Raw genomic sequence first — 16,738 nt, 5'->3', positions numbered from 1 at the left:
AGCTGATGGAAGACAGTAGAGAAAGGAAAAACATGTCCAGTAACCATGAAATGCCAAGCATAATTGATTAAGTCTGAAATTAAAGAGAATATTCAGTCGATAAGACGTCATTGGTGGATGATATGACTGAGTTAATGTTATAATTACAACATTGCTGAATTTCTGACTTAATGTTAGAAATGACCTGTTCTGACACAAATAGAAATGGCTGATCATCAATATTCAATACTGAAACCGAAGATCTGCAATGTGCCGAGCAGCTGTTTCTTGAGTTTACACTGAGCTTCAGTAAGAGGTCAAAATTTATGATACCAATAGAGCAGATGATATCATTTACTTTGCAAATAGCTTTTGACAAGATACCTCACAAGAGGTTAATAACCAAAATTCAGGAGTTATGGATTCAGAGTAAAGTGTGTGAAAAGGTGCAGAATTGACTCAAAAACAGAAACTAATGGGTTATAGTGAGAGGATCATTTTCACACCTAGAAGATGTTAAAAGTGGGGTTCTGCAGTGATCAGTTTTGGGGCTGCTGCTATTTTTAATTTAATTTAAGGATTTGGATAAGCACATAAAAAATAAACCATTAAAGATTGCAGATAATGCAAAATTAGTGGACGGGCTGATAACATACAGGCAGCTGAATCAATACAGTTAGATCTAAACAAAATCCAGATGTGGGCAGGTAAATAACAGATGAAATTCAATGTAAGTACTGTAAAATATTACACAGTAAGTAGAAATATTCAATATAAATATACAATGGGAGATGTCTTGAGTCAGAAAGTGCACTGTATGAGAAGGATTTGGGCGTTCTGGTAGACTCGTCACTATCAACACCTAGTCAATGCACAGAAGTGATTAGGAAGTGAATAGAATGTTGGGATAGACAGGAGTGCAGTGCTAATTTTTTAGGTGCTGGAGCTGACATAATGCTTGCCATTTCCTATATCCTCTCTCTATATATGTCACACCCAATTTGTGTACCTGCTCATTTCATGTACTGGGCAACTTCCCTGACCCATTCATGTAATAAGCAGGTACACAAATCATAATATATATATGATTTGTATATTCATATATACAATCACTATATATACTGTTAATATATATATATATATATATATATATGAATAGGGCTTCTTATAATGTCAAGCACTAAAGCAAGATGAAAAAAAATATGAATTCCAGAGTTCCACTGAAATATAGTGATAGTTAAGACATTAACAAGATTATAGTCTATCACTACATTTCAGTGTATAACTGGTACAATAAAACATATAATACTTAATTTAATAATATGACAAAGTATTGTATGGTTGCACACACTAATTATCATAAAATATAATTATCAAGCAAGTAAAGAAAAAGATGGTAATCATGTATCTTACCAATTTAAAAAGTAATTACCTACTTACCAAATGCCATCAATGAGAAGTTTCACAATAATTTCCACAAAGGGTCAGGCGTAATATGTATTCGGGGGTCTGCAGCAACTCTTGTCCTGGTGTCATCTGATGATCTGTGGTACCGCAGCCATGTTGTGACATACAGCTCAGGATTCCACTGAACTAGAGGAGGTCTGTGTAGTTTAACCACATACGTGCTGGTACATGATTTATGAGAATTCTTGAGCGTGTTGTTGTTATTATCAGGTTCATGTGTCTGAATCCTCTCTCACCCTCAGCAGCACCATTAGGAATAACTTGTGAACAGCTCAGTAATGGGCGTAAATCTTGGGGGATGCGGTGTCCACGATCCTCCACATAATCTCTGAAGGATTTATTACAGAAGAAGAAAAAAGCTTAAACCTCTTACAGAGAGATGGTATTGCAGCTTCTCCATAATTAGGTGGTATTTCAGCAGGCCAGTTATCTTTATCCAGGACACACATTTCATTTATCAGGGATTTATACATACTTTGAGGTTTAGAAGTTTGAGAACCTTTCAAGGATGTTGCCATGAACATACCATGCTGCAAACTGTTTATAAGATGAGTAAGAAACTGTAGGTAATTAATGGAGACAATCTTGTTGTTGCTTATTCAGGTAATTTCTCCAAACTTAACCCTTTTCAACTGCCTCTTGAGCTTCTAGAGTTTTTGTACCAGATTGCTCTTTCAGTCCATGCAGTGATCTTATGCTCCATTGGATCAGCTTGTCGGTATAAACAATCCTAGCAGTGCATTTCTGTAAATACTCTGACAGTAAACCAAGTTCATGCAACGTGTCATACATTAGAGCTAAGTCCAACAGAAACTGTTCTGAAGAGAGTCTTGTTAACAGACATTCATAGGTTTTTCTGTCTCTCCCAGATCTGGTTTCATCCTACATTGCTTTTCAAAATGAAAACACAGTGCTTCATAATTTTGTCACACTGCTGAAACTGTTCGAACGAGCTAGCTACCCACCTTGTGCCCAGAACACGGTCTATTTTGCAAATTTGTTGTTCTAGTTGAGAGGCACATTCAGACAGTTCCTTTTGATTTAGAGGTGACCTACTGTAAACAGAGTATAATTTGTCCATAAATGATTGAAAATGATTTATTCCATGAACTTCTCTCACCGAATCACCTACTGCAAGTTCTAATCTGTGATTAAGACAGTGTGAAATTATCACATCAGGGTAATGTTCCTTGAGAATTGTAGCAACACCAGATTTGACACCAAGCATTATGCTCGCCCCTTCACTAGCAAATGCTACTAGGTTCTGTTTCAAGTAAGAATCATCAAACCCATGGTCATTGAGACAGTTCAATAGATGCTCAGCAATTGCTTCAGCTTTCTGACCAGGCAGTTCAATTAGATCTAAAAACGTAAAATGGGGATCACCTTCCTTATCACTTCCACATTTCAAATAAACTATTAGGGTGGTCTTAATGCTCAGGTGTGTTGATTCATCAACGAGAACAGAAGATTTGCCATTTATCTGTTTAATAGGCTGGCAAATTTTCTTTTTCATATTAATGGCTATGTGATTAATTATCTCTGTAGCACTAGTGCCGGTATGCAGTCCAATTCCAATGTCAATACCATTTGTTTTTGAAGTTCCTATAAGCCAAAGTGATCAGAGTATGGCCTGTCATTCTGAGCTAAATAATATGCAGAACGGAAAATTGAACAAGTTGCCTTTAGATGCGAAGCATTCATGGTGTCACATAATTTTCCAAGAGCATCTTCACTAGCTGTATTTTCAACACTTAGAGCAGCAGTGTGAGCTTTTGATAGTTTGTGATCAACAATTTTTTGTCTGAGAGACTTCAAGCGTGTGCTTCGATCAGCTCCATAATAGGATACTTGTACGTCTGCCATGCCGATTCTCCCATGATCCTTAAGTTCTTGAGGCTGTAGCGCTTTACATAGCTAGCCAGCCATCCCTTACTAGTCTTAAACTCCCTCCTCTCGCTCTCCTCAATCCCCTCACAGTAGTGCTCATGGAGGCTATGTGCTTTTTCACGCATAATTTTGCCATCGACAGGGATATGCTTCTGTGACATGTCCTCTAGCCACACACTTAATGCTTTCTCAGTCTTTGCAAGCACTTTATCATGAACCAGAGAGACCATTTTTGCCATTGTAGGGGCAGCACTAACACTTCCACGAATTTCAGATTCTTTCTGCTTTATTGTGCGAATGCTCGATTCGTTCTTACCGACCTTACGGCCCACTTCGGCGAGCGACATGCCACTTTTCAAAAGATCTAAGTCTTGTATTTTCTTGGCGAACAATGCTCAAACAACGAGTGCTAGAGAGAGACTGAGGATCTGTGAAATGGCGGGGAGGCTACAGCAGGGTATGCTGGGACAATGGGTCGAGCGAAGAGGAATTTCACAAACCAGTCACAGCTCCAGGATTTCACCAAAAATGATGAAATATCCTAATGTCATTAGTGGTCATTAATGTCATTAGTGGTATTTTTAACAGAGGTGCCAGAGCAGTGCTCCAGTGAGCTCTGGCAGCACTGCACCCCTGGGGATATACAACGCACACAGTGGAATTCAAGTCTAGAGACATTTTCCTTGAGCTGTATGATGCACTTGTGAGGCTACACCTTGAGTGCTGCGTACAACTTTGGTCTCCATATTTTGTGAGGGATGTGAAGGTACTGGAGAGAGTTCGGAAAAGGGCGATGAGACTCATTCCATGTCTGCAGGGTATTGGTCATGAAGAAAGGTTGTAATAATGAAATCGCTTTAGCTTAAGTAAATGTAGAATGAGAGGAGACATGGTAGAAGTGTTCAAAATCATTCAGGCTCTAAGAAAGGTGGATGCCAGCTACTACTTCAAAGTTAATCCAGCAACGAGGACATGGGGCCTTAGGTGGAGACCGGATGAAGGGACATTTCAGACTAACATCAGGAAATGTAGACACATGGAACGAACCAGTGGTGTAGTTAAGAGCAGTACCTCAGAGACATTCAAATCTAACCTCAATGGTTATTTCAACACGCTATGTGATTAGGAATTTGGCACGCTTTGTTACGCCGAATGGCCTGTCCTTGTCAAAAACTTTCTAAAGTCTAATGTCAAAGGCAAAGAGCTCAGATTGGAAGTGGGATGGACAGTTAAAGTGATAAGTGGCTGGCGTTCACAGCTTTGATTTGATTTTCCATTGCCAACATAAGAATGGTCTGAACAATCCACAAACCCATGAACAACAACCTCACTATCACAAACAAGAGAAAGTCTGCAGATGCTGGAAGTCTGAGCAATACACAAAAAAACGCTGGAGGAACTTAGCAGGCCGGGCAGCATCTATGAGAAAAAGTACAGTCGGTGTTTCTGGCTGAAACTCTTCGGCAGGACTGGAGAAAAAAGCTGAGGTGTAGATTTGAAAGGTGGGACCCATACGAGTGTCCTCACTATTACATTTTCCACTATTTATATATTCTTGTAATTTATACCAACTTTACATCTATGCATACTGCTGTCACAAAACAATACATTTCACTTTATTTAAGTCTGTGATAATAAATCTAATTCTGATTCTGATATTTAAGGTTTCCATTTAAATCTAAGTGTGCCTTAACAAACCTTTCCCAAGAATGCTGTGCTTAAATAAGAAGGAGTCAACTTTTGGCGAAGTTTCCTCATCATGTGCAGTTACTAACTTGATTCTAGACTTTATAAACACTTTCTGTTCAAAGTGAAACACTGATCATATGTACTTGCCTGAAAATGTCTGTCAAGACTTTCCTCTCAAGACCTAAACACTTTTAAAGATTCATTTATGAGATGCGGGCTTAATAAGCAAGGCCAGAATTTGAAGTTTGAAACAGTTATTCTGCAGGAAAAATACTTAACGTTTGTAAAATTTGTTTCTCAGGTCCAGAGATGCTATTCAGCAGTAGTTATGTATTAGCAAGGTTTAAAAGCAAGAAACATCTTATCAATGATGCTTAACATTTTCAGTGATTTCATTGCAACAGGATTACTTAAAATAAAAAGTTTGCATCAATTTATTAATTCAAGGTTCAGTGAAGTGTGCATGAACAACAACATTCAGAACTTCCTGTTAAAACTGTGTATGTATAATTATCAAAGTGGTTACCAGTTTCAGAGAGAAATCATGTGAAGTCTGTCACTTTCACCATCATTGCATAGAATAAAAATATATAACCTTGGAATTAATTAGCAAGTCTAGCAGCATCCATGGGGGGAAAAAACAAAGTTAATATTTCAGCATTTAATGCTGCAGTCTGCCTCCTAAGATATATATCTGAATGAGAGATTAAAGTGGGGAACAGTGCAATACTTTAAAATAATGTTAAAAGCATCTGATATTAATTTTCCATATTTTGATATCTCAGGGCTGCAAAGCCCCATTGTATCTTTTGCCTAAGGATTCAATTTCATGCTGGTCCCACCTTTGCACCTCTCCCAACAGACCAGACACAAAACAACGGGTAAAGGGTGTCCACCGTTTTATGAGGACTTCCATCTGAAGAGGTGTGGAAGCAACGTTGCTCCAACTTCACCTGCACAATTCTTCATATTTCATTTAATCTCCCTCTTCCTGCTCAATTACAGTGCAAGTCTTGTCAATGTTTTGGATCAGAACCCACAATTACTCTGACAGTGGAGTATGGTTACTCACTGTTATTAATCTCATAAGCATACAGTACATAATTTTCAGTGCTACCCACTGGGAATTAAATCCCAGGCAGTGAAGTGCAAAATGATGAAGAACTGCAGAGTGGAAAGAAAGGCGCTCAACCACAAACGGAAATAAAATTTTGCTGAAGTTCTTTCTTTCTCTTTTCAATTTATGATCACAGGAGCCTTTTTAATTCCTTATTTTATTGCACTAATCATTGAGGGAATTCCACTGCTTCACCTTGAGTTGGCGATTGGTCAGCATTTCCGCAAAGGTAGCATTGGTGTCTGGAGATCTATTTCTCCCTATCTGGGAGGTGTAGGTAAGTTCTCACTTCTGAGATTTTAAAAAATTTACTGTCTTAATTTAGCGAATGAACATCATTAATGTCCTTGAATAGATTGAATTTATACATCATTTGCAGATCTCCCAAGCTTAAGGTTTACAATGAGAGGAGCTGTGCTATAGAATAGAATTTGATCTTGGATGACTATGAGCCTATTTAGCATGAGGTCAGATGTTGACATTAACAAAGGTTTTTAATTAGTGAAAGGGAGTTCATTATTGTAGTAATACTAACAAGGCACAAGCATCAGTAAAGACACAGACTTGCAGTACCCCAAAGACTACTCATTCACCCAGTATTTGACACACCACAGGCTCTCTCTCTCTCTCTCCCTAATAAGGGAAAAAGAGGTGTCCTCATTTCACAGCGAGAGGGGAGACATAACAAAACAGCTCACTGGTTTATGATGTTAAAAGTCTGTTACGTCGCTTTTTCCAAGCTCTGTGCCCAAAGATCTTGGGTCCCTGGGCACACGGCCAGCAGCCAGCTCGCTGCTTTCGATCTTCCATGTAGTCCCACAACACATCAGTCAGCAGCACCAGCCTCGAATCAGCCTGTCTCCAGAGCCACGAAAATCCGGCACCCTGAAGTTGCGCTAGTCTTCCAGGCCACATCCTTGGCATAGCGAAAAGCGGCTGGCCGTGAGGCTCTGAGAGAGAGAGGGTCCCGTTTCCGCAAAGAACTGAAGTCAGCGCTTAACTCCAGGTCAGAATATTCAAAAGAACCTTGAAAGGGAAGAAAAGCGATATCAAAGATAGAAATAAAGCTGTTTCCAAAGATACAAGCAAGGGGGTCACCATTAGACACCATCATCCTCCTGAGCTCAACAATTGTGGATGTTTGTGCTGTCCGTCTGCTTGGTTTACTTTTTGAATACTATACGCTGGAAAGATGCCTTACCCCCCCCCCCCTCGCCACACTATCTTACCTCCCCTTTCCTCAAGTAGCATGGAACTCCTTAAGATCCAACATATGACCTTCTTAAAGGTGTGATTTTTTTTCTGTAATCTCTGTGATTTCAACTAGTCACTGGTGAGTCCAATTTCATAGCAAAATTGGTCAATGTTTTTATAAATGAATTGATTCCAGTTTCCACGCTGGTACACTGAAAATTAATAAGGTTTGAATTCATGCATCGACCTGGTGTATATTTGTGTGTATAGACCTCTCACAACAATAATGAGACAGGTAAATAGTTAAGTGTTGCTCATTAACAGATAAATTACACAATCCAGTAGCCATTAAAGGTAAGCAGAAGACCATCTTCTAATGCAAATAGTAAATACTCTCTCAGTAAGTTTATATTTGTAGATTCAATTGTCAAGTATGAGGTAATTTTTAACTTAATTACTTGTTTTAGTTCTGATCATTATCTTTGTTTTGTCACAGGCATTGCCTCGATGCTGACAACTTTCCAGCAAGGGCTGTTCTATAACACTCTCCTTGCATGGACCCTCTGGTACTTACTTCATTCATTTGAGGAACCACTGCCTTGGAAAAACTGTCCTTTAAACAACAACCAAACAGGTTAAAGATAAGGATGAGTTTAACTGTCTTCTAATTTAAGCTCAATGGCCTGCCTCCCTAACAGTATTTTTTACTCGCCAGATGCAACATGACCAACTTATTATTTAGAGTCTTTTCTGGTAATATTTCCAGATATCAAAGTCCAGGGCATTTTGCTTTTGTCCTTTGGTTTATCTGCTCAATGACTTGTAGTTACAGGAAAGATTCATCGTATCTGGGCGGATGTGGCCATATAATCAAAATCTGTTCATCACTGCGCTTTCTTTACATTCCATCACAGATTAGTCACTGTAATGTCCCTTACTTAGGCAATTGACACAACTTCTACTGGAAAATGGGAACTCCACCAGCAATGGTAGTTATTGGGAGTTACCTATCACTAGGTGAATGTTCAGAATCAGTGGGAGTCTCAAGCATACTTACTGGGTGGTCTGCCCTGACTATACCTCTGTTCTTTCCACTGCAAATATACCACCTCAAGATTCATTATCAAACCCCTACATCCAATAAAAAAAGTATTGTGGCTATATAAATACTTAAATTAACTAACAGTCATGAAACTCTCACTGCTAACTGGAAACACTGACAGAAAGATGTTTAAAATTACAAATGCATTTCCGAGATTCCTTTAAATCCTCCTCAGTTGGTCCACATCTCATTCTCACCCAGTTCCATGCAAATGATAAATGATCGGCACCTTACATCTGCTCGAGAATAAAATAAAAGAGTAGCTTTCTAATATCCCCTTTGTAATATTTTTATATTCTATTAGCGAGCTTCATATACCTAGCTGGGGGTGGCCTGAAACTCCAACTCAGCGTGAATCCAAATCCCACTGAAATAGTTCCCTTTTATTTTTATTACTATCTGAAACTAGTGGATTCTAAATGCGAGCTGAGTCTGATACAAGTGCTGTTGACTTATAAGTGAGATTTTGTTGATACTGTAGAAAGAGTGCAGAGGAGATTTACAGTGGATACTATAGAAAGAAAGCAGAGGAGTTTTACAACGATGTTGCCTGAATTGGGGAGTGTGCCTTTTGAGAATAGGTTGAGTGAACTTGGCCTTTTCCCCTTGGAGCGACGGAGGATGAGAGGTGACCTGATAGAGGTGTATAAGATGATGAGCGGCATTGATCATGTGGATAGTTATAGGCTTTTTCCCAGGGCTGAAGTAGCTAACAAGTGGGGGCATAGTTTTAAGCTGCTTGGATGTAGGTACCCAGGGGATGTCAGAGATAAGTTTTTCACACAGAGAGTGGTGGGTGCATGAAATGTACTGCCGGTGACGGTGATAGAGGCAGATACAATGGGGTGTTTATAGAGACTCTTAGATAGGTACGTGGAGCTTAGCCCTCTTAGAGCTTAGAGGTCTATGTGGTAGGATAATTTTAGGCAGTTTCCAGAGTAGTTTACATGATCGGCAGAACATTGTGGGCCGAAGGGCCTGTAATATGCTGTAGATTTCTATGTGCTATCTTCTACGAATTGCAGGTGGCGTCATATGAGGAACATGGAAAAGAACTGGGTGTGACTAACAGTTTCACAACTGGCCTTTACTGTTCCCGTTAGGGGGTAACATTTTTTGGAGTTTGAGCTGGAATTACAATCAGGTTTCAAAGATTAAAGAGAAGTGTGGTTAACCAGTGTCCAGCCAATGCTATATGAGAAGTGAATATTTAACAGAGTCATTGCTCTGTTGGTATTTTGTTTATAATGTGGAATCTTAATATGAATACCTGCTACCATTCTCCATAAAATGTAAACAGTTCTATATTTATCACAATAAAACTACCATTGACATATTTCAGTAAATTCCATGAGAAGTGTGATCACAGCTGCCTACTCTGTACAGTTCCACTTTCTATATCTTTCCATGGAAGTTGTTTAGCAATAATTCCCTCTGCTTGATAACAACAGTATCAGGGTAGAGAAATAAAAACAATGTACCGTTTTATATTAACTCCAAAAGCTGTACACAGAAATTGCATCTCTCCAATTCTAGACAGTCGTCGAGATTCTGCTGTTGACATTCCTGGAAACTTGGTGCTTCGATTACTGCCCAGTTAGCTTCTGCTGACGATTACCAGTGAGCTGTTTGCTGTTCCTGACCTTAAACGGAATCAAAAGGAAGGGGAGTCCATTTCAGTGTACATTGCTGAACTGAAGAGATTGTCTGAGCATTGTCACTTCAGTAATGGGCTTAACGATGCACCAAAAAATAATTTAGTTTGTGGAATCTTACAAGAAAGCATTCAAAAACAGCTCCTAACTGAAGCGCAACTTATATTTAAAGGAGCAGTTGAAATCACGATTTCAATGGAAACTGCAAACAGAGATGCAGTTGAGTTGCATTCAGGAATGAAGGTGAGTGTGAACAAAATTGCAATGTCTAAACAGGAACCAGCTTGGCTGAACAAATTGTGTTACCATTGTGACAGGGGCTCATATAAACCAGTTCAATGCAGACTTAAAAGCGAAACTTGCTGAAAATGCAACAACATCGGACGCATACAACAAGCATGTTGGGCAGACAAAAATAAATGGACTGCAGAAGGAAGAGGAAAATGCTAAGAAGTCAATATGCTGTTTCAAAAAGAGCACTAATCTGCATGCTGTTGATGAAAAATCTGAGAGTGATCAGAGTGACTCCGGACTGAATAGCCTTTAGATTTACAAAGGGAAAACTAGCAATAGACAAGCAATATGGCTTGCTCCAGAAGTGAATAGCAAATTAATTAATCTGTTCATCTGTTTCAGTCATTCCACAGAATGTGTATGAACAGCATTTCAAAGATATTAATCTGAGGCCTGCAACTATCCAACCAAGAACTTATACTGGAGAAAAGGTAACTCCAGTGGTAATGATGTTTGTAACAGTGAAATAGAACAACCAACGAGCCACATTGAGCTTTTAAAACCCGGAAGATCAACATTGTGGGGGCGTGATTGGCTGAGACAACTACAACTGGATTGGAGATCCATTCACCATTTGCATGTCACATCTCTTGCAATTAAGTCAACTCAAAGTCATAGAGTCATAGAAAAGTACAGCACAGAAACAGGCATTCAGCCCATCTAGTCTATGCTGAGCATTTTAAACTGCCTACTCCTATCGACCTGCACTGGACCATTGCCCTCCATACCCCTACCATTCATGTACTTACCCAAACTTTTCTTGAATGTTGAAATCAAGCTCATATGCACCACTTGCACTGGCAATTCATTCCACAATCCCACAACCCTCTGAGTGAAGATGTTTCCCCTCATTTTCCCCTTAAACTTTTCACCTTTTACCTTTAACCCATGACCTCTAGTTGTAGTCCCACCTAACCTCAGTGGGGAAAAAACCTGCTTGCATTTACCCTATTGGTGCCCCTCATAATTCTCTATACCTCTATCAAATCCCCTCTCAAACTTCTATGTTCCAAGAAATAAAGTCCTAATCTATTCAATCTTTCCTTATAACTCAAGTCCCCAGACCCGGCAAAATCTTTGTAAATTTTCTCTGTACTTTTTAATCTTATTTACATCTTTCCTGTAAGTAGGTGACCAAAACTACGCACAGTACTCCAAATTAGGCCTCGCCAATGCCTTATACAACTTTAACATAATATTCCATCTCCTATGCTCTGTACTTAAATTTATGAAGGCCAATATGCAACAGGTTTCTTTATGACTCTATCAACCTGTGATACTACTTTCAATGAATTATGGACCTGTATTCCCAGATCCCTTTGTTCTACCCCACTCCACAGTGCCCTACCATTCACTGTGTAAAACCTACCCTGGTTAGTCTATCCGAGGTGTAACATCTTGCACTTGTCTGCATTTTTCCAGCTGGTCCATATTCTACTGCAAACCACGATAGGCTACCTCGCTGTCCACTACACCCCCAGTCTTGCTGTCATCTGCAAATTTGCTGATCCAGTTAACCATATTATCATCTAGATCATTGATATGGATAACAAAGAATACCAGCCCCAATAACGATCCCTGTGGAACTCCAGTCACAGGCATCCAGTCTGAGAGGCAACCCTCTACTACAGCTCTCTCACAAAGCCAATGTCAAATCCAATCTTCTACCTCATCTTGAATGCTGAGCAACTGAACCTTCTTACCAAACCTCCCATGCGGGAACTTGTCGAAAGCCTTGCTAAAGTCAATGTAGACAACATCCATTGCCTTGCCTTCATCAACTTTCATGGTAACTTTCTTGAAAAGCACTATAAGATTGGTTAGACACATCCTACAATGCACAAAGACTATCCTTAATCAGTCTATGTCTATACAAATACTCATACACACTATCCATCCCTTAGAATAGCTCTCAATAACATTCCCTCTTTTGATAACAGGCTCACCAGTTTATAATTTCCTGGCTTATTCTTTGAGCCTTTCTTAACCAGCGGAACAACATTAGCTATCCTCCAATCCTCTGGCACCTCACCTGTTGCTAAAGTTGATTTAAATATATCTGCTAGGGGGCCCAACAATTTCTGCAAGTGCCTCCTGCAGGGTCTGAGGGAACACTTTGTCAGGCCATGCCAATTTATCCACACTAATTTGTCTCAAGACAGCAAACACCTCCTCCTTTGTAATCTATAAAGAGGCCATGAAATCGATGGTGGTTTGTCTCACTTCTATAGATTTTGTGACCATCTCCTGAGTAAAAACAGATGCAAAAAATGTATTTAAGATCTCCCCCATTTCATGGATTAATTAAGAAAAGTGAATTAAGAAAAGCACTGGATGATGCCACAACTGTCTCCATGCTGAACACCATGATTCGTTGCCCAACAGAGGGCAAATAAGTATTGTCCCCACATCTGTGCCTCTGGTTGAAAGCACATTGGACAAGGAAGGAACATGATACTGAGAGGAAGAGTGAAAGTGATGAAAGCAGTGGTCCAACTACAACTGTTGTTGTAGGCAACATCTCAGAATGCTTCTGATAGGTTAATCAGGCAGTTACTTGTGAAATGTTGGTTGGTTTTAGGGTGGAAGAGAGTTCAAGCAGTTCTAAGCATTTGACTTTTGTGAATATAAAGATCCAGAATCTACTCTGCATGTATTAAGGTCATTGCATGAACATCAAGTGTGAGACGAAAAGCTGCTGGTAAAAATAGATGCAAACACCAAAGTCAAGCTGGATGAATGGAACACCAAAAACAAAGGAGTCAATGGAGGTACAAAAACAGAGGATTCATCAGATGATTTTGTGGATGAGGAAACCAAGAGGAGAGATCAGATTGAAAAAGGAGCAATAGAAGGATTAATAAGGGAGTTCTCCAGTAAACTAAACAGAGTTTCCAAAGATCGAGATGCACAAACTAGAAGAAGAAAAAGGAAGCAAGATGCCCAGGGTTATCAGACCACTTCACGCAGTCTCAGAATCAACTCCTACAACCACCACAGAAGGGACCTCAGAACCTGAGATTGTCTTCACAGCCACATGTCTCACCAGCCAAGCAGAGTGATCTTGCATGTCAGAAAAGATACTATCTCACAGGAGTGAGAAATCCTCCACTTCGATGAAATCTTTGAGCCTGAATGGGACAACATAAAATTTACCTTGCTGTGGATGTCTGTGTATAGTAGTTGTATTAATAATATACTGTGTATATAGTTGAGATGCATTCTCTATTGAGTTAAAGTTTATAGCCAAGCAAGGAGGAGGGTTGTGTAGTTAATATTTAAGCAATATTTGAGTAATCTTGTGTATATGCATTGATTGATTAAGCATTCTTGTCCATTTAAATAATTCATTACTGGTTATATGTATCAATATGTGAATTGCATCAAGCTACCACATAATATGTGCGTACCTCACTTAAATTAAACACAAAGTTAGACTCAATTCCCGAACTCCCACATCTTCCTTTGAATTAGTTTAATGTTTTGAAGTTACAAAACATAGCAAAGTACTTATCAGAGCTTTCAGGATAAATAGTAGGTTGAAGTCTACTCCCTATGGTGTTTATGGATAACGTTCAGTGATACCACAATAAATGGTTTAATATTGTGATTTTTTTATTGTTCAAGCACAGTACAAGTCTTAATTTAAAACATTAAGGATGAGGTTAAGAATGAATGATGAATTGCTTAATAAAATCAAATATTCCTTTGTGGTTGTGATCAAGAATATATCATTGCAGGTAACAGTAGGTGTTGGTGAAGTGTTACATTAATATAACCATATAACAATTACAGCACGGAAACAGGCCATCTCGGCCCTTCTAGTCCGTGCCGAACACTTAATCTCACCTAATCCCACTGACCCGCACTCAGCCCATAACCCTCCATTCCTTTCCTGTCCATATACGTATCCAATTTTGCTTTAAATGACAATACCAAACCTGCCTCTACAACTTCTACTGGAAGCTCATTCCACACATCTACCACTCTCTGAGTAAAGAAATTCCCCCTCATGTTACCCTTAAACTTTTGCCCCCTAAGTCTCAACTCATGTCCTCTTGTTTGAATCTCCCCTATTCTCATTGGAAAAAGCCTATCCACGTCAACTCTATTTATCCCCCTCATTATTTTAAGTACCTCTATCAAGTCCCCCCCAACCTTCTACGCTCCAAAGAATAAAGACCTAACTTGTTCAATCTTTCCCTGTAACTTAGGTGTTGAAACCCAGGTAACATTCTAGTAAATCTTCTCTGTACTCTCTCTATTTTGTTGACATCTTTCCTATAATTCAGTGAAATTATAGGAAATTTTACTATAATTTCCTATATTTCCTATTTCTATAATTTCCTATATTTGGAGTACACAATACTCCAAATTCGGCCTTACCATTGCCTTGTACAATTTTAATATTACATCCCAACTCCAATACTCACTGCTCTGATTTATAAAGGCCAACATACCAAAAGCTTTCTTCACCACTCTATCCACATGAGATTCCACCTTCAGGGAACTATGCACCATTATTCCTAGATCACTCTGTTCTACTGCATTCTTCAATGCCCCACCATTTACTATATATTCTTCATTTTCCGAGTGAAAGGGCATATTACAAAATTTGTTTCCTTGTGTCTGCATTGAGGGACTGAACAGACTAGAAAGTCCAGATAAAAGTCCTATTTGGTAGGTCAAATATGATGGCAGAATATAGTATTAATGGTAAGACTCTTGGCAGTGTGGAGGATCAGAGGGATCTTGGGGTCCGAGTCCATAGGGCACTCAACGCAGCTGCACAGGTTGACTCTACAGTTAGGAAGGCATACGGTGTATTGGCCCTCATCATTCCTGGAATTGAATTTAGGAGCCGAGAGGTAATCTTGCAGCTATATAGGACTCTGGTCAGACCCCACTTGGAATACTGTGCTCAGTTCTGGTCGCCTCACTACAGGAAGGATGTGGAAACTATAGAAAGGGTGCAAATGAGATTTACATGGATGTTGCCTGGATTGGGGAGCCTGTCTTATGAGAATTGGTTGAGTGAACTTGGCCCTTTCTCCTTGGAGCAATGGAGGGTGAGAGGTGACCTGATAGAGGTGCATAAGATGATGAGAGACATTGATTGTGTGGATAGTCAGAGGCTTTTTCCCAAGGCTGAAATGGCTGCCACAAGAGGGAACAGGTTTAAGGTGCTTGGGAGTAGATACAGAGGAGATGTCAGGGGTAAGTTTTTTACGCAGAGAGTGGTGAGTGTGTGGAATGGGCTGCCAGCAACGGTGGTGGAGGCAGAAACGATAGGGTCTTTTAAGAGACTTTTGGATTGGTACATGGAGCTTAGGAAAATAGAGGGCTATGGGTAACCCTAGTAATTTCTAAGTTAGGGACATGTTCGGCACAGCATTGTGGGCCGAAAGGCCAGTATTGTGCTGTAGGTTTTCTATGTTTCTAATCAATAAACCAGAAAATAGTCTATGAAGGAAATAATATTGATAGAGTGAACTTCTTGTTCTATTATTTATTTAAGTCATTCAATTTAATGTTTCACTGGTTTGCCCAACATATAAAAGTTCATTTATACTTTTGAGTTCCAGGATTATTCACACTAGAAGCTCCTATATTCTCCAAGTTGCTGGAAAAATCATGACTCCTAATAATTTTGCATATTAATGTCTACTTTGTTCTACATTTAAGTTTATTTATTTAGTAATGTTTTTGACACCTTGCCTTTGGGCAATTCTACTCACTATCTTTCATATTTTTTGTAGGGTTTATTGAAGAGTGTGAACAGAGTTCTTCTGTAGATTACTTCTGGTACAGGGAGACCTTGAATATCAGTCCTGATATTAGCTCATTTGGAGACGGCCTGCAATGGAGGATGGTTTTGTGCCTTGTTGCTGCTTGGTTGGTTTTGTATCTCTGTGTTATTAGAGGGTTTGAAAGCTTTGGAAAGGTGAGTTGTAGATAAAATAGTATTTTAAGAATATTTGGTAAGGGTACTTGTTATGTTCAGCCAGCATAACTTTATCCGCAAAATTATCCCAACCCTAATCTCTGAATTGTCATACACATTATTCATGCTGGTCACATTGAGTCTTAGTTTTACAGAAATCTTCTGGCAGAGTTCTCGTTTATAATCCAGATAGTTTGAAGTGGCTAGGATCCTATCCAGGAGAAGGCAGGAGAGTGGGATTAAGAGGGATAATAATTCAGCCATGCGGGAATGCGGAGCAGACTTGATGGGCCGAATGGCCGAATTCTGCTCCTGTGTCTTATGGTCTTTTACAAAAGTCTATGTGGATCCAAATGATGGAGTGCAAACGAGGTCTGAACCCTTAAAAGATGTACTAGTTTAAATAT

At 39.3% G+C, this 16,738-nt stretch overlaps 1 protein-coding gene across 4 annotated transcripts in view; it reads left to right on the top strand.

Moving 5' to 3' along the window:
- LOC140713753 (sodium-dependent neutral amino acid transporter B(0)AT3-like) overlaps positions 1-16,738 on the top strand; it is a 46,700-nt gene that overhangs the window by 2,007 nt on the left and 27,955 nt on the right. For 2 of the 4 annotated variants that reach the window (XM_073024233.1, XM_073024232.1), the window contains exons 2-4: positions 6,279-6,419; positions 7,833-7,970; positions 16,147-16,331. In XM_073024233.1, coding sequence (XP_072880334.1) covers positions 6,279-6,419; positions 7,833-7,970; positions 16,147-16,331 — 464 coding nt within the window. The remainder of the gene's footprint in view (positions 1-6,278; positions 6,420-7,832; positions 7,971-16,146; positions 16,332-16,738) is intronic. The other 2 variants (XM_073024234.1, XM_073024235.1) reach the window with 2 other exon arrangements.

The sequence above is a fragment of the Hemitrygon akajei genome, chromosome 20 (genome assembly GCF_048418815.1).
Source record: "Hemitrygon akajei chromosome 20, sHemAka1.3, whole genome shotgun sequence".
Taxonomy (NCBI): Eukaryota; Metazoa; Chordata; class Chondrichthyes; order Myliobatiformes; family Dasyatidae; genus Hemitrygon; species Hemitrygon akajei.
Note: the sequence above shows the minus strand (reverse complement) of the source record. Positions and strands in the feature narration are given on the sequence as shown.